Source organism: Crocodylus porosus, unplaced genomic scaffold, assembly GCF_001723895.1.
Source record: "Crocodylus porosus isolate Cpor-Errol unplaced genomic scaffold, CroPor_comp1, whole genome shotgun sequence".
NCBI classification, from domain to species: domain Eukaryota; kingdom Metazoa; phylum Chordata; order Crocodylia; family Crocodylidae; genus Crocodylus; species Crocodylus porosus.
In genome coordinates this window covers 61918644-61941671 of record NW_017728886.1, presented here as the reverse complement: position 1 = coordinate 61941671, position 23028 = coordinate 61918644, and the positions used below count along the sequence as shown (strand labels likewise).

General features: G+C 40.6%; 1 protein-coding gene across 1 annotated transcript in view; it reads right to left on the bottom strand.

Moving 5' to 3' along the window:
* CHN2 (chimerin 2) overlaps nt 1–23028 on the bottom strand; it is a 225466-nt gene that overhangs the window by 82995 nt on the left and 119443 nt on the right. The window contains exons 4-6 of the mRNA XM_019535388.1: nt 11531–11562; nt 4791–4904; nt 1874–2159 (exon numbers count right to left, since the gene is read on the bottom strand). Of these exons, the coding sequence (XP_019390933.1) occupies nt 1874–2159; nt 4791–4904; nt 11531–11562 (432 nt within the window). The remainder of the gene's footprint in view (nt 1–1873; nt 2160–4790; nt 4905–11530; nt 11563–23028) is intronic.

The following is a 23028-nucleotide window of genomic DNA, read 5'->3' as shown; positions in this document are numbered from 1 at the left end:
TCAAAAGCCTTCCGGAAGTCCAGGAAGACTATGTCCACTGCTACCCCTGCATCTAATGCATCTAAAGTTTAATTTTATGTGTCGGATATTTTTTCTCAACAAAGGAAACTTTAATTTCCACTGCATAAACTGGCACCCCCACCTCTAGCTTTGCTGAGTTGTTATTGACTCTCATCCACACAGAAAAATTTCACCTTGTACTATGCATGTTTCTCACTGTGCCCCAAAGTCACAACAGAGTTTGAAAGCAGCCAGTGTCCAATCACAAGAATCAACAGAATGGGTATGACATCTGTTTCTGTATGACTTTCCCATATCTTAGTTTTTGGAACACCATCCAGCTTATGCTACCACTGTCAAAAGATTTCTCCTGAAATAGGCTGAGACAAATCCCTAATTCAGATTCTGTTGTCTAAAGATCTTCCCCAGGCTGTGTGCCTTTACTGAAAAACAGTGTTATTAAATCAAATTAATTTCCTGTTGAAAGTGAATAGCTTGAGATGTCACTCCAGTTATTCAAGAGTAAGAACCATTACCTGGAACAATTCCTAGACTGTTACACGCTGCCTGCATCTGGTTTGTTTTACTTTGTGTCAGATTTCCAAACCAGCATGCATTCAGTCAGTGCCAGTATGTGAATCAGGGCAGAAAGTAACCAGCCTGGAAATCCCATTCAGCTGGAGAGAGAAGCTTTAGTAAAAGGTGATATCTGTGTTTATATTCTTTTATAGGGCATGTTATCTTCCTGCAACTTTAGTCACCATCTCTCAAATATATACCGGCTGATTAAACATCAAAATCATCACAATCATCATGCAGAAGTTCAAACATATCCATGAATTAGCTAATCCACCAGAAACATCTGCATCTGGAAGAAAGTTTTATTTGGGGTGCTTAATGAATTACCATTTGTATAGGTGAAACATCCATATCATATCTTGCAACAGTAATTACTGTATATGGTTTAATTCTTAATCTGATGTTTCCAGCTGGTTACTAACTGGAAGGAATTCTCAGTTTATCGCATTATGTCAATAATATCTAGTTCACATGTTGCTTTGGGATTTGGGCACATGAGAGATGCCAAGAAAAAGGAGGGAAGGAAAAAGAGAAAAAAATACCCCATTCCAGATCCATTCACCAAAGAAAGAGGAGCTTTGCCCTGTACATGAAAAGCTTGCAAACTTGAGCTTTGGTGCATGACCAATGGGAACAAGTTCTTCAGTTGCAGGCTCACCACTGAACATATCATCACTTTGGTCTTTAAAAGACTCCATAGCAAGCCTTTAAGATTCATGTCCCACCCATTCCATCCCCCTCAGCACATACTGAAAACCAGAAATTAGGCAAAGTGATTGGTTTAATGCTGCTCTAAACATACACCCAGATCTGTTCGCTGCCTTGGGCATGCTTCTTGGTGTATATGCAGGGTAGCACTGCATAATTTCTGGGCTTTGGCACAGGTATGATTGTGTGAGCTGTACTTCCTGGCCATGTTCTTGGGTTTACTGTGAAGCAATGCGAATGTCTCTTAACAACGTACGTGGGTAAACACCTCAACAGGCCATGGTCATTGTAATGTTGCACAGAGAAAGGGGCAGTTTCTATGATAGTCAAGTTCTACACCTTCTTATACAGTAAAATCACTGGTATTTGATAAGAGACAGAAGCTTTAATTTTCCTTTCCAAAGCTCCAATTATATAGTAATTTAGTGTTATTTCCATATTAGCAGGCTATATAAACATTTTGCTATGCAGAAACACTTACTAATGACAAAATTATAATATTTCTTAAAGGAACGTTTTATAAATTTAGATTTTCAAACATTTAAAGTAAAGTAATGTGAATTTTCATCTAAAACTGAATACTTACCTTCTCCACTTGGGTTGCTTCTTCACTTGTTACACTAGCTTTTCTTGACTCATTTTTCGTTCTGCTCAGCCTCCGGGATACTTTTTCTCTAAGTAACGTAGCATATCCAATATGTTCATAGATGGGGTTTGTGGTCATTTTGGAAATATACTCAGAAGCCTTTGTTTCTATATACAAGGTTATCAAGCCATCTGTTACCAAATCATGGATAGATTCAAACCTTTTCTCCCCCACAAAGTGCTTGCCATCATAGAATAACCTGTAGTTTAAGGTCTGATTACCAAACCTGCATGCAAAAAAGAAAAAAAAGAGGTGTGGGGAAAGAGAGAGAAAATACATCATACTATCACAATGAGGAGGTAATTTTGCTTAATATGTATAGATTTTACAACCTGATATTTGCATCTGGATCTGTCTGAATGAACCATATAGAACCCTTTTAGGTTCTAGATCTGACTGTAGAACTGAGGCCATTTACTAAATGTAGTGAGCAACATGACCCAAAAGTCTATGCATTTAAATCAACCTCTGCTTGTCTTGAGAGGACTGGCAGAGATGTGGATCTAATGACTGGCAAACGCCTAGGATGGCATGTGCTTTTCTATGCTTTCTGTGTGACCATTTATGATAGATATAGTACACGGTTTTTTAAATTGCACTGAAAAGCAGTGATTATAAATGTTTAAGTGTACTTAAAAATACCATCTCAAGGGTGCAATCTTGGCTTAATGACATACATGGAGGTTTTTCAATTGATTTCACTGGGGCCAGGATTTCACCACAAATAGATATGTCTATATATTTGCTTTGTTTCACAGACGGAAGCCTCTGTCACTGCAGGGTATGTTCACCTGTATGTTTCCAGGTGTGGCATGTACATGCATGTGCAGAGTGGGCTTGTCATGGCTTGCTGCTGTTACGGTATAGATACACCCCTGGGCTAAATATAGATAGTCAAAAAGCCCAAGGCTGAATCGATTCAATATTTGCAAGTTAATTTAAACTGTGTAGATTGCATTGAGAAGCAAGAGAACAGACATTCACTTTTGATTCTGGAAATGCAGCCACAGTGACTCAGGCCAGAAGCTGGGGGAGAGGGTGGCAGGGCATGCTAGAGCATGTCTCCCTGCTCAGCTGGAGCAGATAGCTTGGGTCAAAGCTAGCCTGCCTAACCTGCAAGGAGGGGGTGAGGGGAGAACGGGGGTTTCAGGGGAGGTGCAAAATATTCTGGGATGCTGGGGGACTGTGAGTTCATTTGAATCTGGAGGGGAGCTGGGACACAAGTTCAATAAACCAATCTAACCTAAATAAATTAAGTCTGATACTACATCTATCCAGGTTTACCTTAAACCAGTTTTAGCCATTTTGAAAGTGGTTTATGTATACTGAACTTCTGTTGTATTACAGATTTGAACCAGTTACCAATCTCGTATACTGATTTATGTGTAATTTCTGTCCCTAGCCTTAGAAACTTAATGTAAATTCCAAGTCTGTGAGCATATTTACACTTTTGAATCTCCATGCATCTATATATTGACTTTAGGTTGAAAATGTATTATAGCAGGGGTTCTCAATCCCTGGGCCATGGCTCAGTGCTGGGCCACGGCTTGTTGGCTACTGGTCCGCAGCACAGAAGTGGCTGCAGACTGGCAAACCACAGCCCCCCAGAGCTGTAAAGAGAGGCCACAACTCCTTCCACAGGTCCCAGGGCAGTGCAGGGTTTGCCCCTGACATCCTGAGGGGCAAGGCAGGGTTATCCTTACCTGTCTTCCGGCCAGACATTTCGGCTGCAGTAGGCTGTGACTGCTGGGCCACAGTTTGCCAGGCTGTGGCATAAGAACTTTGGGAACCCCTGCTCTATAGTATTATGAGGGTGGGTGTTGGGTTGCAGGTGCTACAACCACTCTGCATATATTTAGTGAAGGACACAATCCATTATCATACTCTTTATTTGGTAATACCTACCTCATATCTCAACTCCCCCCGCCCCCCCCCCCAAAAAAAAGAAAGAAAAATCATATATTTCATTCTTTTCCATTTGGTAGATATTGCTTTCGTTTCTTGCACTTTTTATGACCAAGGAACATCAACTCTTGGTTTTGCTCACTTGCTTACACATGAACAGAAGCGAGGAAGAGGATTTTAGTGCAATATGTTTAACTCTAAGAAATCTTTTCTGTATTTTTCCCTAGACTTATCAGAAACAGTATAAAATTAGAATCTTTTTTGTATATACCACAAAAACAGTGAATGTTATAAACTGGTTAGTAATAAAGGTATAGTTTTATTAAGGGTGATAAGATCTAGAAGATATTGCCCAGTAAGATTATAACAGTTGTAAGACATACACTGATTTCACTTAAGTAGTTTGGTGTCTTTTTAAATAAATAAATAAATAAATAAACTTTAGGCCTTAAGTTGATTTCCAAAATACAAATTTCCTGACTAATGTACTAGGCACCCTCAGGTAATTAGAACACATTAGTAACACAGCAAGATTCCAGCAGCACAAAAAAAATCATTTGATTATTCAGTCAGGTGCCAACAGAGACTCCTTTCCATTCCAGCAAGTTAAGCACTTAAGTGGGAAACAACATTATGTACTACTTCAACCTACAATTGGTTCTAATGAATGACCTGATATCACGGACATTACAACAATCTAAGCTAGAGTGAATAAAATAATGAACAACAGTAGGAAACCTCCTAGCCAGTTGGAGATGGTAAAACAGGTTGACTAGGTGACTGTTGTAGTGGGATTGTCAAAGAGCAGGTAGGAGCCTGAAATCACTCCTACACTTCAAAACTTAACAACTAATGGCAGACAGCACACCACCCAGAAGGGACAAATGTCACTTCTTCCTTCTCCTCCTAATGTCTATCAGATGTATGAATGTTTTAATAAAACCAAGTTTACCTGAGAGCAAGTGTGTAGCAGCCAGGTTGCCGCTGGCTTTCCCTAAGAATATACGCTCCTTCCACACCTCCCAGTAGTTCATCTGCTTGCTCTCGAGAAATGATCCCATGAAACCTGGAAGAAAAGATTTTAGTAATTTACAGAATAATTCCATGTAGAAAAAAAGACCACATGAAGCTACATCTATTAAAATGAGATACAGAAGACCATTAGTAGAACATAGTGGAATAGACACAGAATATTGTCAGTGGAACAACGAGACTGAAGGCTGCTCGCTAGTTGAATACTTGTGCTAGAAGATTTTTCTGCGACCTTTTTTTTTTTTAAGCCACAGAGGAAGCTATTCACCAGCCAAAACCCTACTTTTAGGAAAACGCTTTGGTCAGGCCCATTTGAATGTGGGTGAAAGTTTTAAAAAGTAGGTAAAAATGGTGAAAAGTGTTTATCAGTATGAGTTTTGGCATATCCAGAGGAAAGAATAACACTGCAACAGAATACAGTGCATTTTAGCTAATCCAGTTTTCACTGAAGCCCATAAGAGCTTTTGCTTTCATGTTAAATTTCAATCAGCTCCACTGTCATTGTTCAGAAGTGTAACAAAATAAAAACCTCAACCAAAAGAAACAAAAAATATTCACAATTCATACCTGAATTGTTTTTTCTCCCTTTTTACCAACTTTATAAAGAAGTACAACCTGACCTGGGGCTTACTAAGATGAGTACTTTCTACAAGAGGATTTAAAAATTAGCAGAATTAATGACACTAAATCAAGTGAGATAAGTTAAAATCAGTGCATGTGTTTTAAGTCTGCCTTTATTGCCTATACAAGTCTGCACTGCTGTAACAGACAGCAGGAAGCAAAAAACTGGCAAAAATTCAATTCAGACGTATAATAGTTCAGTAGAAAGTGGTTCAGAGTAGCCTTGCCAAAGGTATCATTGACCTTATTTCAAGAAAGTTCCTTCCCCAATGCTGAAGGAAAGCAACAGTTTCTGTGATTCTTTATTACTGCCCTGACCCAAGATAAACAATTAACTTTACACTGATCAATACCTGTGCTGTGAACTTCAAACAAGGACAAAATAGTCTGTAGAGCATTTTAAAATACAAAGACTTGCACATATTTTGCCAGCTGATGCATCACTAAACCTTTCTATGGAGCTTTGAAAGATTTTAAGTGCTGCTATCCAAAATATAGTAAAATCAACCAACACCAAGCATTGTCTCTTGTCTGACATAACACATAGGAAACAACTTGTTTCAAATGCTGCTTCTGGCTTAGTGGGGAAAGGAAAAAGAGATGGAAGAGAACTGAAAAGCAACTGAATTTAGGTAATCTTTTAACATGTTAAAAGAATGCATGTAATGCATTACAGACTGGAAGTAATAAGGTTATAGGGGATTGTTCCAAAGAGTTACTAAGCATATTTCTTTTTCAAAAATGACATAATTGGTTTGTACTTTACTACTGTACTGATAGAGAGGAGGTAATTTTCTATTAATCAATTAAAATAAGCATCTCCTAAACTATATAAACAAACATATCTTTATTTATAAGCTCATTGACAATGACAACAAATAAACAACTTAGATTTTTAGTTTTTCCTTGAATGTTTGTTGTAATACATGGAATATTTTGATTTGATGTTGAGAAACAAAATTCCTAAATGAAGCACTGGAACCAGCTACCTTGCGAGGCAGGACACTCTTCTTCATTAGTGGTTTTTAAGAAAAGGTCAGACAAATATTTATCAGGGACGGTCCAGTAAGTATCATCCTTCCTCAGTGCAGGAAGATGAGCTAGATCGGGCGGGTCAAGAAGTGGCACAAGTGCTGCAAGTGGCATGAGCAGCCTGTGTGGGTGGTGGATCAGGGAGGGAACAGGCAGCAAAGTGGCAGATACAGTAAGAAGCAGAGCAGGAGATTGAACAAAGGAAAGAGGATCAGAGTGGCACTTGGGGCAGGGGAGGGTGCAGGGCTAATTTGTAACACAACTGGGCTAGATCAGGAGCTGGTAACCTATGGCCCATGGGTCAAATCTGGCCCAATGAGCCATTTGATCTGGCTCACAGACTGGGGACTTCAGCAGAGTTTGGCAGCGGAGGGTTTTGGCAGCCGTGGTTCTCCTGTGCCAGTGGGAGTAATTGGTCTCTACTGGAGCTCTCCTCAGGCTGCTGCAGGGAGAAGCAGTGGCCATATGAGCTCTCCTCATGCCACAGCAGAGAGAAGAAGCAGTAGCAACAGTTGGGTTTTAGTGTCCACCCACCTGATGGAAGCTGGATTATTCTGGCCTGCAACTTGAAAAGGTTTGTGACCGCTGGGCTAGACGATCTCTTTAAGCCCTACATTTCTCTGACTCTGTACCATGTCAGTAACCAAGAGAAGTGGTGACATGGTTTAACAGCTTTAAGCAAGAAAGCATTGTGATTCAATTAGAGGGAGAATGTCTTTTAACCCTATCGCACTCAAGCAACTATGTACAACTCCCCCATTGCCACAGATTGTACTTTAAAATGAAACTACAGTAATTAGGGGCAGGCTGCTAGCTCTCTCAGTTTCATCAATCACAGTTAGTGTGTCTGGGATGGAATTACAAACTAGGGTATGAAGTATGTTTATTTTAGTTAGCAATAAGAGTTAAGGCCTCAGAAATGTACTGTATTAAAGAGCACATCCCAGCTAGCAGAATTTTCCTGATCACAAGCCCTGGTTCTCATGGGGTACTTCAATCACCCAGATAATCGGCTGGGACGGGAATACAGCAGTGTACAGGCAATCCAAGAAGTTTTTTTGAGAGTGTTGGGGATAAATTCCTGGTGCAAGTGCTGGAGCAGCCAACTAGGGACCATCCTCTCCTTGACCTACTGCTCACAAACAGGAAAGAACTGGTGGGGAATGTAGTAGTAGCTGGTAACTTGGGCAGCAGTGACCATGAGATGATTGAGTTTAGGATCCTGAGGGAAGGAAGGATGGAGAACAGCAGAGTAAGGATCTTGGACTTCACAAAAGCAGACTTTAGCTCGCTTAGGGAACGCATGGACAGGATTGCCTGGGAAGGCAGTCTGAGGGGGAGAATAGTACAGGAGAGTTGGCTGTACTTTAAATAAGCCTTATTGAGAGTGCAGGAACACACCATCCCGATGTGTAGGAAGACTGGCAAGTATGGCAGAGGACCAGTTTGGCTTAGCATGGAACTCTTCAGTAAAATAAGTCACAAAAAGGAAACTTATAAGAAGTGGAAACCTGGACAAACAACTAGGGAGGAGTATAAGACCATTGCTTGGGCATGAAGGGGTGAAATTAAGAAGGCCAAAACAAAATTGCGGTTGCAGCTAGCCAGGGATGTGAAGGGTAACAAGAAGGATTTCTACAAATGTATCAGCAGCAAGAGGAGAATCAGGGAAAGCGTGGGTCCCTTACTGAATGGCGGAAGCATCCTTGTGACAGAGGGTGCACAAAAGGCTGAAGTGCTTAAGGCAGACAAGGTTCTTTGGGTGGATCTAATATCTTTTATTAGACCAACTTAAACAGTTGGGGAAAAAAATTTAAGCAAGCTTTTGGGTTCAAAAACCCTTCGTCAGGCTAAGGAAGTTTCTGCAGTTGGTGTGTGCTCTTCCTGGATGGAATGAATAGTAAAGAAGCCAGAGGCTGGGCTGGTATGCATACAAGACAGGCAGTCAGTGAAGATGTAAATGGAGGAGTCAGTGGGTGAGAGACAGGCTGGGTTGTGGGGGAGGAGAAAGGGGATGAATAGTGGAGAGGTACGTGGGGAGTCAGATGTCACGCAGGTTATGATGTGTCATAAAACCAATGTCTATATTTAGTATATGATTTTTAGTATCCAGGAGGCTGATGAAGTGGAGTTCATAGGCTTGTCCCCAAGAAGCATTTTGTAAGTTTCCTTTTGTAAGTGATCAGGATTAGGGGAGAGACAGAGATTTTCTTGTGAGAATGTGCCCCCACTGGTAATTGGGTATTCTTGCATTTGATAGATTTCAGTATGCATTCATTCTGGTACACAATTGTTTTGTCTTTCCTACGTATATTCCATCAGGGCATTTAGTGCATTGGATGAGATATATTACATTTCTGGAGGTGCAGCTGTAAGCTCCGGTAATGCTGATGGCTCTGTTGTGGGGTGTAGTAATTGTGGGGGTGGTGGAGATGTGTTGGCAGGTTTTGCATGTCTTGTCATGGCGTGATCTGGATCCATTTGGTGTGTTCTGGGCCTGATGAAGTTTGCTTCTGGTGATGAGGTTAATGAGGTTCAGTGCTTGCTTGAAGGCTAGGATGGGTGGCTCTGGGAAGATCTCTTAAAGAATAGGGTCTCTTTCTAGTATGGGTTGCAATTGTTTGAGGATTTTCAGTATGGGTTTGAGGGAGGGGTGATATGTCATAACCAGTGGTGTGCGATTCGTGGGGGGGTTTCTTTTGTACTGCAGCTCACGTGGTATCTGGGGGCTCTTTCAAATGTGCGATCTCTCTCTCTGGAGGAATGTCCCTGTTGGGCGAAAACCTTTTCAAGATTGGTGAGGTGGCAATCCCGGGTGTTCTCCTCAATGCAAATTTGGTGGTATCTGAGGGCTTGGCTGTATATCACAGCTTTTTTAGTGTGTTTAGGGTGACTGCTGGTTCTGTGCAGATATGTATGTTGGCCTGTGGGTTTCTTGTATAATGTGGTCTGTATTTTATCATTTTGGATACTTGATCATAGTATCTAAAAAGGTGATGTTGGTGGTGGAGTATTCAAGAGATAGTCAGATGGAGGGATAGTGATTGTTGAATTTCCGATGGAACTTAATCAGAGATTGCAGGTTTTCAGGCCAAATGATGAAGATGCCATTGATATATCTTAAGTATAGCAAGGGTTTGGTGGTGCAGTCCTTGAGGAAGTTTTCTTCCAGGTGGCTCATAAAAAGGTTGGCATACTGTGGGGCCATTTTGGTGCCCATAGCTGTTCCCATGGTCTGGAGGAAGTGTTGGTTATTAAAAGTGAAATTATTGTGTGTAAGGATGAAGTGTATAAGGTCAGCAATATCTTTAGGTCTGCACTCCGAATTGTAATCTTGCTCCTGTAGATATGTAAGGCAGGCTTAGATGTCATCCTGGTGTGATATTATTAGATTATTATCATACCTCTAATATTAGACGGTATCATATATCTAATTATTAGATATGGTGTGGTCTAATAAAAAGATATCAGATTCACCCAAAGAACATCATCTGCCTAGGTCCTTAGACCAACATGGCTACAACCTGCACCCCTGAAGTGCTTAATGCCTTCTTCACTTCAGTCTTCACAGGCAAGGTCAGTTCCCAGACTACTGCACCAGGCAACACCCGAGGCTGTTGAAGCAGTTGGCTAATGAGATTGAAGAGCCACTGGCCATCATCTTAGAAAACTCATAGTGATCAGGAGAGGTCCCAGATCATTAGAAAAGGGCACAGTGCCCATATTTAAGAAAGAGAAAAAGGAGGATCCAGGGGACTACAGACCAGTCAGCCTCACCTCAATCCCTGGAAAAATCATGGAGAAGATCTTCAAGGAATACATTTCTAAGCACTTGGAGGGGAAGAAGGTGATTAGGAAGAGTCATCATAGATTCATCAACAGAAAATCATGCCTGACCAGCCTGATTGATGTCTATGATGAGGTGACTGGCTTTGGGGGAAACCAGTGGATGTGGTATACCTTGACTTTTAGCAAGGCTTTTGATATGGTCTTCCACAACATTCTCACAGGCAAGCTAAGGAAGTAAGGGCTGGATGAATGGACACTTGAACAGATTACCCAGACAGGTTGTGGAATCTACACCCTTGGAGGTTTTTAAGACCCGACTAAACAAAGCCTTGGCTGGGATGATCTAGTTGGGGATGGTCCTACTGACAGCAGAAGGTTGGACTAAGTGTCCTGACGTCCCTTCCAACCCTAATTTTGTATGATTCTATCTCAAGTAAAGGATCTGACATGAGCTATAGTTACAGCTATAGCCCTTGTTCACTACACAGGGATTTTGGTCAATGGGAATACAAGTCCCCTATAGATATTGCTCTCATGTTGGACACAGGGAAAATTAATTTATCCTTATGAGGTCTCTGACTAGCCTGCCATTCTCCCCAATAAGCACTGGGAATGTACAAGCTCTACTACATTTCAAGCCTTGTATCCCTACTGAGGGGAGCAATATTTGTACCTCAGGAGTTTTATATTCTAAATGACTGTCAAACTGGTCATTATGGGGAGAAAAATACAGAAAACGCAGGATAGTTTAGTCAGGGATGAACCTGCCTTGAGTTGTGGGCTTGACTAGATGTGAGGTCCTTTCCAGCCCTAATTCTCTATGATCAGAGTGGAGGAGAACACTAAAACTGAGGGTGAACCTCCTCCAGTAATTAAAGGAATTAACTATATAGTTATTATCATAACTATAACAGATCAGAAAATCAGAATCATTCTCCCCAAAATCATCCAAAGACCACCAAGCACACCCATGTCCTTGTTCATTTCTAGCTTATATGCAGACTTGAGTGGAGGCACAAACTATGCACTGTTGGATAGAAATAACTGGTCCTAAGGTTGTTGGAACTGAAATATTTAAATGGATTTAAATCCTTGGTTTGTGGGAAGTGGAATAAAACCATTATATTGTATACTATTTCTGCACTAATAGAAATGTACTATGTGATATAGCAAATGATTACATATCAGGTAATTAAAATAAAATGGTATAATACATACTCTCGTCCATAGTATTTTGGTCTGTTCTCCACCTGAATTTTGAAAAAAAATAAAATTAACTCACAAATTTCAATCAACAACATGCAAATAGAGTTCAGGCATGTAAATTTCTGAATTACTAATAAAGAGTGTTACATCCCATTCAGATTTCATGCCTAATTGTCCAAACTTTGCAGATTTTAGAAAGATAACTTAAACAAGAGGACCAGAATTCACAATAAACACTCTTAAGAAAAAACAACAGGAGGTAAAAATGGAAAAAACAGTTATATTTTCATTATTCTGATAGCCACGATAATTTGGAATGATAAAACATAGTTGAACTACAGTAAACTGTGTTAGGAGAGATAATTTACTCCATTTTTTCCAATGTGTATTATTTATACAATGTAAAACTTATTTGTCATCTGCTATTTGGTTTCTAAAACCCTTTTTTGCCTGTAGATACCAAGCTGAAGAATTTAATGTTCATGGGAGACTTTAAGCCTCCTGTTTCCCCCTAGAGTGACCACTCATCCCTGACTGGGTGGAACAGTCCTGAAATGGAAACATCAAGTCCCCATCCTGGGCTGAATGACTCTGGGAAAGCATTTGTCTTGGATTCCTCTGTTCAGCAGGAAGATGGCGATGGAGGAAGTGAGCATTGAGTCCAGCTATGGCACCAGCCAGGAGGATGCAGAGGCAGCGGTAACCAGGGCTGGGGCTGGCTGGTTGCAAAGGGCATCCCCCCTGGGGTGGGGGCTATGGCACAACCTGTCACTGACTCCTGCCCCTGCTCCTGCAGTGCTGGGGAAGCTCCTGCAGCCATCTGCCCACCCCTATTGCTCTGTGCGTGGTCGGTCATACAGCATAGAGGCTGTGGGAGACCCATTTCCAAGGGCTGGTGGCAGTGATGACAGTCTAGGGGTGGGTGGGCGAGGGAAATACACTCCTCCCCTGCAGGCTCAGGGCAGGCAGTGGGGTTGCACCATATGACTCCCATGCCTGGCTGCCAGCTTCATGTGTCCCAATTTTGCATTTTGAAAAGGTGCCCACTCTGAAATTCCTCAAGGTCTCAGGATTCTGTAGGATCCAAAGTACACTGAAGTCAAGTATTTGGAAGGGTTTACAGCCAAACCCTAGAAAAGTAACATTGCTGCACACCAACTTTGTCCCATATGACATTGATTCATTGCTCAGCCCTTGATCCTACAAGGAGCTCTGAGCTGACAATCTACTGCACCTTATGAATGTCTTGATTTATCTAAAGCCTTTGTTTTAAATTGCCTTTATTTCTGAATTAATGCATAGTTACAATTTTAGCACAACTGTGTGGTAACTTTCTCTAATCAAGAGTCATGTTTCAGCTATCAATTTCTTTACCAACAGTAAAAAAAAAAACTGGTTTAATACTCCATAAGAATAATGTGGCATGTTTACTAGGTATGGCGTGGAACAGAAGAGTTGAGTAATAACTATTCTTCGAAGAAATCCATAAAGTTAATAGACTTAGCTTCTACACAAATAAGAGATTATCTTTGCACGCTAGTTCACTTAAACCTTAACAACAGATAGCAGAAACATGGTGTAGCAATAAAAAGCACTAAACAAAAAAAAAAAAGGAAAAGAAAAATCAGTTCTACCTACAGTTTCCAAGTGAAACAAATATCAAGCCAGCAGGGGGCACTTCCTTACAAGGTTTTACACACAAGATTTTTTGTTTAATGACATTTTACAGAAATATACAGATAAAATACTTGTTGTTTGAATATTAATTTTTAATTTGAAAAGCTAGTCATTAACTATTTCTACTTTCAGTGTGCTATTAAGAGATCATTTTCTGATGTGACTAAGAATGCAGCTGCCCTCCAGCTATGGCTGTTTGTCTTAGCCTTTGATCCTGACCTCTACAAGCACACTTACTGTGGGGTGGGGGGGAGGAGGGAAAGAACACAGGCAAATTGTCTCTTCTTTTTTTCTCTTTTAAAGAGCTGCATGAACACCTCAGTATTGCCTTATTTACGGAACCAGGACTTCTATTTCACAGAACATGTTCCAATTTCAAAATTGTTTCATCCAGAATTAGGATGAAACACAAAATTTCAAAACTTTTCATCTATTTTTGGATCATTCTATTTTTTTCACTGAAATCAAAGTGATTTAATGATTTCCTTTTCTATTTTGACTTTTTTTTCCAGAAAAAATTTTAAGCAGGTGGCATATATTCAAACAAAAACACATACAAGCTAAATATTGGAGGCTACTGAGATGGACCAGTGCCGACAACTGGCTTACAGGCCGATCCCAGAGAGAGTTGTAATTGATGGGAATCACCTCATTCTTGGACCTGTGCTCTTTAACATATTTATTAATGACTTGGACGAGGAGGTGGAAAGCTCAATGATTAAGTTCATGGATCATATCAAGCTGTGGGAAACACAGGCACACCAGAGGATAGGGTAAAGATCCAAGATGACTTGGACAGACTGGATTTATGGGCTGAACAGAATCAGATGAGATTTAACAGGGAGAAGTGCAGGGTTCTTCATCTGGGTAGGAAGAACCTTCACCATAACTACACAATGGGTAGTGGACCTGGGGATCACAACAGACAAGAAGAACATGAGCCAGCAGTGTGATGAGGTTGCTAGAAGGGCACACAGAACTCTGGCATGCATCAGCCGATGTGTTGCCAATAGATGCAGGGAGGTACGTCTCCCTCTCTATTCAGTGTTGGTGAGGCCACAGCTAGAATAGCTGCACTTCAAGAAGGTTGTGGATAAGGTACAAAGAAAGGTCACCCTTATGGTCAAGGGCCTGGAGGATAGGCCCCAAGAGGAAAGACTCTGGAAACTGGGCCTGTTCAGTCTAAGAGAAGGCTAAGAGGTGACTTGATAGCTGCCTACAAGTATGTCAGGGATGAGCATCAGGTTCTGGGCTCTTCAGGAAGGCACCTCAGGGGAGGATAAGGACAAATGGGCATAAGCTAAGAGAAGGTAAATTCAGGCTGGACATAAGGAAAAAAAACTTTGTCTGAAAGGGTCACCAGAATCTGAAACATACTCCTAGCAGAGGTGGTGCACTCACCATCTGTGGAGGTGTTCAATAAGGCTGTGCGAAATTTTGCAGACTGTTTCAATACCTAGACAAATTGGAGGATGGGGCCAAAATAAATCTCATGAGGTTTAACAAGGACAAATGCAAAGTCCTGCACTTGGGATCCCATGCAATGACTGGGGGACTAGACTTACGAGGAAAGACTGAGGGAACTGGATGTACTTAGTCTAGAAGAGGAGACTGGGAGGGGATTTAATAGCAGCCTTCAACTACCTGAATGGGGGATTGAAAGAGGATGTAGCACAGTGGTGGCAGATGACAGCAGAAGGAGCAACTGTCTCAAGTTGGAGCAAGAGAAGTTTAGGTTAGATATAAGTAAAAATTTTCTCACTAGGAGGGTAGTAAAATACTGGAACAGGTTAGTCGGAGCCATGGTGGAATCTCCATCCTTGGAAGTTTTTAATACGGCTAGACAAAGCTTTAGCTGGGATGATCTATTTGGGTATGGTCCTGCTTTGAATAGGGGGTTAGACTAGATGATCTTCTGAAGTCCCTTCTAATCCAAAATGTCTATGATTTCTATGATTCAAAACTGTTTCAACTCATCTGAGCTTAAAACAGAGAAACTGAATCAAAACGAAGGAGTTCAAAACAGCCTCAAAACAAAACAAGGCTAGTCGAAATGTTTTAAGTTTCAAAGCAGCCAGCAGCCAGGTGGTGGGATCAGGGGAGAACCAGGGCTGCACCCCCAGCAGCTCCGCAGCCCCATGTGGCTCAGCCAGCAGCACAGCCCTGGTTCTCCCCATCTCCTGTGGCCGGGCTGTGGGAAACCAATCATAGCGCAGGGGAAGGGAACCAACTGTAGTGCTGGGGAGGAGAACTGAGTGATCGGGCTCAGTTCCCTTCCCCAGCTCCCTGGTCCCAGGCAACAGCACCCAGCTTCCCTCCCTCACCTGGCAGTCAGATTGGGGGCCCACAGCTCCGGGAGGACTGGCACAGCCCCCACAGCCCTCTTGGGGTTGCAGGCCCCCATCTACCTGCCAGATGAGAGAGGCTGTTTTGAGCTTCACCATTATAGGGAATGGGTGAAATGTCAAAACAGCATCGCTGTTTCGACAAAGTGAAATGGAACAGTGGTTTTGAATTTAAATGATATTTGAAACAAAACACTGTTCTGTTGAAACCTCAAAATAAAGTCGAAATGGAATGGTACTGTTTCACACAGCCCTAGCGTTCAATATGAGTCTGGATAAACACCTTGTTGAGCTCGTCTAAGCCCAATAACTTCCTTCCCATAGCAGGGGACTGGACTTGATGATCTTGCAGGTCTCTTCCTGTCCTATGATTCTATTCTTTTGGTTCATACACATCACTGTAAATTGACCTGGTACTCTGAATTTGCTGAGGTTAGAAATTAGTGGCAACTGTTCCCCTTCTGATTCAAAGAGCATTAGGAGTTTCTTTATTGACTACAGTGATCTTTGAATCAAGCCTCAATTGAACTTCCTTACAGTTCAATAGATCAACCACTCCTGATAACATCAAACTCCAGAATATCCTCCACAATATCTGCACAGAGGAGCACAATAATATTTTAGTTCTTTGAAAGGCAAGAATAAAATGAGAATAAATTTACATAACGAACAAGAAAAAATCTGAGGCACACACCTCTGAGTAGAAGTCTTCTGTTTTTATATTCACCTTACATATTTGCTATATATTTAAAGAATTAAACAGCAGGGAATATTTATGTGGTCTTCTAGTTATATTGTTGGTTTTAGGTTTCCTAGCTCATATCTGTTGTGATCACAGACAGGGGTCAAATTTAGAGGAAAGGGAAACAGGCATTAGTATTGTTAAGTCAAAATAATCAACAAATTAAAAAAAATAGGTATGTTTTAGAGGTTGTCTTTTTGTAATTAGTTAGCATCCAAACATGCTCACCTGAAGTTAGACAAAACCTATATTTAAGCAAAAAAGTAAAGTTACATAATACTGACAACAAAGAATGAACAACCACACAATTTGCATTTATGTAACAAAAACCTTCATCTTACTAAACTTGTGAACTAGGCACCAAGTAGATGCTATGCAGCCTCAGTAAGGCCAGGTACATCTGACACTACTGAATGCAACTACCTTTTGTGAGGTGGGGGGACTGGGCTGTGGCTTGTCAACAGACAAAACTTTGTACTATGGTGCGAGGGAATTATTTTAGCAAAAGATACGCAAGCAAACGCTTGCCTTCAAAGAAACTGAAACATGATTATAGTTCTTAAAGAGAAGTCAGAATCTCAGTTTTTGAGGTTTCATCTTACAGATGAACAGAATAAGCTACATAGTTCTCAATGCATTTCAGAAGGCTTTAGGACTGACTCCACACTGCTGGGGCATTTATTTATTTTCAACTGCCTGGAGAGACTTAGGGTCACAGTATAAAAAAAAGCAAAATAAAATGATGCAGTATACCTAAAAATACTGACAACCTTCCATAAACATTACCAAGAGTTCAGCTCCTTCCATGTCATCTTTATGCAAGAACCTTAATAGACAGAGAGTTCTTACAATATATTTTGAAGATAAAACTCTAGCTTGGTCATACCAGCAGGATGATAAATACCAGACCTGATAGCCTATACCCTGAAATGTCCATGCATAGATATACCATTATTTACCCAGATCCAAGATGCTCTCCCTGCAGATTCTAGACATGGAAGATTATAAATCTGTTATAATTTTCCATGGACAGAATCTAATTATTGGAGAGTTATCTTAAATTTGTTCCCCTACTGCTGTGGCAGAGAATGCAGAAACAAGAAGCCACCTTCCCCTTCCGCCCCCAGCCCTTGTCCTCCCCCATACCTGACCAATCCCTTGTCCCCACTGCCTGTCCCCCTACTCCCTGGCCCTCTTCTCTCTTTGCTGCCTGTCCACTTGTGCCTGCCCTCCCTCCTTAGCCCCTGTCTGCCCCCTATACTTCTTGCTCCCCATACCTGTGCATGTCCCCTGCTGTCCAAACTCCATGCCTCCCCACCCACTGTGTACCTTCTGCTGCAGCTCTGCAGTAGCTCTAGCCTAGCCAGGCAGAAGCAGTGGCAGCAGCTCTGGGCCTGGCCAGGTTGGGGCTGGAGAGACCAGAGCTGGAGCAGAAGTTAAGAGGGGTGGGGGGCAGAAGGTATGGTCTCCTTTGTGCTCCCTTTGAGGTGCACATGTGGGCCTCTCCTGCACACCTCTCCAACTGCATGCTGTATCCCCAACACTCCCTATTGCACTAACCACTTTAGCCTGGGGCAAGCAGCAGCTTAGATTCAACATAAGCCTGGGGCCCCAGGTTGAAGCCTGAGCTAAGCCACTGCCTGCCACTCAGGTCAATACTCAAATCCAGGATAAGGGTTTTTTCTCCATGATGTTTTTTTAGGAAAAAAAGACTCATCTTGGATTCAAGTAAATATGGTAACAGTCTCTATATATTACTGAAAAGATCCTAGTTTATCTCATTTTGGAGTTAGCATGGAGATACAGGCAGTGTTGAGATAACTAAGACCTAAATCATTTTAGACTTTATAGACTGAAACCAATCATTTGACTTGTACTTGGAAACAAACCAGAAACCAGTGTCATTTACTGAACACAGATTTCAGATTAAGGCATTCATAGTTATCTTTTGCACTAGTTGAAATTTCTCTGTGAACTTCAAGGGGAAGCTCCTTATATCTCCATGAATGGGTCTGGGTAAAATCCACCCGGAGATTACTTTCTCCATTTGACGTGAGTTCACACACCCCTGCCGATCAAGGCAGTAGCAGAGAAATCTTCTCTGTGAAGTGGACAAGAAATGCCCAGAATAACTGTCATCTTTTTCCCTGGGAAATCTTCACAACAAAGCTAATTCTGGGGATATATCTGCTTACTTGAGAGAAAGAAAGAAGAAAGCTTTCACCACTTCAAATGCTGCTGAAAATAGTTTTTCACAATATCCATGGCCCCTAACATGCATTACATTTAAGACACAATCAACAGGTTAATCATGCCTTAAATACCAGCCTGGCCACACATGCAAGTCAATTTAAAGTGTGATGATAGAATAAATGATTAACAAAGTTATACTCCATACAATAAATTATGGATATATAATGCAAAATAACTTTGTGGCTCATTTGCATTATGCCTTAAATTGAAGGTGTAGCCACCCATCCCCTGGTACCTGTCAAAATCCTATGTGCCTCCCAGCTGGTCACCACAAATGTTTTTATAGGTCCTGGTGCAGGGGGACCCAGGAATCAGGCTGCTGCAACCAGATACTAGAATCCTTTTGCCTGGGGATAAGTAAAAACCCTGTGCGCCCAGAGTTCAGACAGGTGTCTGTATACAGGGAGCCAGGCTCTCCAAGCACTGGAAACTATGAAACCATGTGTGCTGGCCAGCTGCACAATACATGGGATTCAGATAGTTACCAATGCAGTATTTAGCACCATCCTGACAATGGTCCATCCTGAAAACATTCAAAGAAATAAATTTAAAAATTGGAAACTTAATAGACAGATTAAACCAATAACAATTACCCCACCTTTCAAATATGCTTTTGAAGTTCAGATGGCTCATACTCCAATCCTGATGCCTAAACTCTTAAGCTATATTATCCCTTTTTGTAATCTAATTCTACTGAGAAAAATAAGAACTATTGGGTTATTTAGCCCAGGTCTATACTTTTTCCATTCTGTTGTACCATATTGTTTTCATATGTACATAGTCTGGAGTTTCAGGATTTTATTCAGTGTTTAGAACTAAAGTCATCTTCCTCATAAAAATCTATGAATTAGTTTGGCTAATTTTAATTCATTCTTTTAAATATTTTTTTAAATGACTGCAGCTGAATGCCCCATAACTTTTGGTTCCTATTTTGACCAGAATATTTTGTCTTAGACTAATTTACTCCTGCCAACATACAAAGATTGTAATACAACACTGTACTACAGTGTAAAATAATTCCTTACAAAACTACAGGGAATTATGTAGATGGAAGGGGATATGCCCCAAAGTGGTAGATATGTATTTCAAAGCAATTTACTAGTATCTAAGTCATTGTACTAAGATGAGAAGGAACCTCGAAGAGTTCTACTACTGAATCACCACCACAGAAATAAGATAACCCTGACATCAGTAAATGTTATTTCTCTTTAACATAAATATACTGTAGGATATAATCCTAACATTAATACATCTATAATTAATATACTCTAATCTACCTGTAAATAAGACAAGGAGTAGCTTATTCAAATAGAAAGGAAAAGGGGAAGCCCAAAATCCAGGTGGTTGCAACAGATTCTCTGATTCTCACAAACCCACAGAGTAGAGGAACAAGATCTCAGGCGGCCTATATCTGTGCTTGGGGGTGGTGGTGGTGGGGAGTTAATTAGAGCCTTTTCTGGACAGCTGCTCCAATTAAAACAGCTCACTGTCATGTGTGCATGCCCGTGCATACTTAAATACAGTCATGGAAAGTTTTATCTATTCTAAACCTTATTTGATGAAGTTTACCCAATGTGCCCCTGTAGCCATTTTAAAGTGCACTGGGGACTTAATGCACGCAACAGTGAGGCGATGCTGGAGTGTTTTAATTAGAACCGGGATGAGCATGTGTATAGGCAAACTCAGTGCTGGCAGTGGGAATATGTTCATTGCTGGCAATGATGGTTTTCCTCACAGCAAGTTTAATCAGCCATCTCTGTACTTAGAATTATGCCTACATGATTTTATAATAACTTCTAGTGCACTACCCAGAAATACATTTTTTCAACTAAGTTTGGCCTAAAGAAAACTAATTTTAAATCTAAAAGAGAAGATTAGTAAGAGCTGAGAGCTCATAAAAAGGAAGTTTATATGAATTTGCTTCATAGCTAGTTAGTTACAAACTGCACCTCATAACCACCAACAGGAAAGGAGTAAACAAGACTGCAAATCTTCATAAAAAAGAAAAAAAATGAACACACACATCACTTAAGGGAATAGCCTTGCATAATGTACTTGCATTTGAATAAAGTAAAATTCTCACTTTAAAAAAAATATTGTAAGTGCTTATTTAGAAACTCTTACTCAAAATACCTGATGTGTTTAGTTTGCTTCTAAATATAATGATTTATTTTATACCACTAATGTCTAAGCAATTTAATTTTGTGAAAATGCTACAGTGCTATACTTGAGGCAAGAAACAGCATTCTACCTACCTCTTCTTGCTATTAAATTATTACCTATGTGTCAGTCAAGGACAAAATATCCACAGTAGAGCACTCTAGGTTTTGATATAAACATAATATCATAAATCTGTCAGGTTAAGATTCTGGTGACAGTAGTATTATCATAACACCTGGAGGCTCCTCTGTACAATGGGAACAGAGTCCATAGTACACACAATCCCTGCACACATAATGAGTCTCTGCTCCAAAAGTTTTTATGAAATAAGAATTTGCAGTCTAAATCTTTCCTAGATAATGAGGAGGCTATTATGTTTTGGTTAGACACTTTACAATAAAAGTTACAGCAGAGATGTTTTCCAAACCGTAAGTGAAAACTGAACAGATGGAAAGATAGCAATGTCAAAGCTGATGTTACCAAAGAATATTTCTCAGTGTTGGTGTTCAGGTTGCAATACTCCTCTGCTCTGATGGTTTGTAGTATTTTTATTGTGGCAGTTTCACTTTTATTTTGTTTTGAGAAAAGCGAGAATCAAGATGTATAAATAACTTCCTGTCAGTCCAACACTGCACCCTGAAGAATGCTAGTAGTCTCATGCAATAAATATAGGATTATACTGGAAAGCTTTCTATTCTGTTGTGTTACTGCCTTCATATTCTCTCCCCCTCCCATACACACACACAAACTCTGGTTGGCATTTTTTTAAAAGAGCTTATGAGGCTGATGTAAGGCATGGTTTTTTAGTATGTTATAAATTCAGGCTTGTTACCAAAGTGCAACATTAAATGAACTCCTTAATTGCCCTCATACAACAATCAATATAGTAAATAAAATGTTACAAGCACTAGAAAGTAATAAATAAAGCTTTCTGATAGGCACATCTGCTAGTGTTATTGCAACAGAATACAATTGTCTATAAATCTAGCACAAATAGGAAAAAGTAAAAATCAGGAAGAAACAAAACAGCAATTTCTTAAGTAACGTAAATGTAAATGTGTTAGTGAATTCTACAAGAGATAAAAACAGTTTAATCAAGGGGGTTATGAAAGGAATATCACTGCTGCTAAATAGTTAGGAGACAGGGTCAGGTCTAACTGTGAAAAAGTAAGTTATTCAGCTTCCAGTCATGAATAAAAGCATAATTAAATGCAAGAAGGAACATCAATTTTACCCTGAATGCAAGCCTCAAGATAACAGAAGTTAAAACATGGTATTTTAAATGTGTGCTTATTTTTTTGGGAATGATTGATTGAGGATGTGTAAGTTTGGATAAGGATTTAAATAAAAATAAAAACAGATGCAAGTGTTGGGCCATGTACAACCTACAACTTTACCATGAGTTTGTAACCAGTAAGAGACAGTGGTCCTTTTGCCAGATAGTAATCACAGTTCAGCAGGTGTTCATACAACAGCTTCCATAGCATTACAGCTGCTGCTGGAAGCATCTACAAATGCTGAATTGTATAATCATATAACGGAATATTATAGGGAAATCTAGTCTGTCATCAAGGGATGTAGAATATACACAAAGAAGAACATGGCTGGTTTTTAGAACCAGCATGCTGATAGTTGGTTACAAACTTACTGAAAATCTGTAGCGTGGATAGAACTTCAGACTAAAGGCAGGGTAGCTTAAAATAGAACATAGCAAAGTTAGAGATGGGAGTAAAGGGATTAAAAAAAGCAGGGGTGGAAGAAAAGCAAAAGGAAGAATGCAAGTGGCAAAGATTTTTGTGAGTGATATCTTTTATTGGACCAATTGCATGGTTAGGACAGACTTCAGCTTTCAAATACAATACATTTCTCTTCTGCAATGCATTTACCAGAAGCCTGATGCAGTGAAGGCAGTTCAGTTTATCAGGCTTGAGAGTTTCTTTATATATGTGTGGTTATGTGCAAGTTTCATAGTTTCATAGTTGGTAGGGTCGGAAGGGACCCAAGCAGATTATCAAATCTGCCGTGGTAGGAAAGAGTACTGGGGTCAAACGACCCCAGCAAGGTGTTCGTCTAGCCTCCTCTTAAAGACCCCCAGGGTAGGAACCAGCACCACTTTGCTTGGAAGTTGGTTCCAGATCCTAGCCGCCCTGACTTTGAAGTAGCGCCTCCTGATATCTAGCCTGAATCTATCCTCTGCCGGCTTGTGACCATAATTTCTAGTCACTCCTGGTAGTGCTCAGGGAAACAGGGACTCCCCCAATGCCTGCTGGTCCCCTCTGACTAGTTTGTAACAGGCCACTAGATCCCCCCTCAGCCTTCTCTTGTGGAGGCTG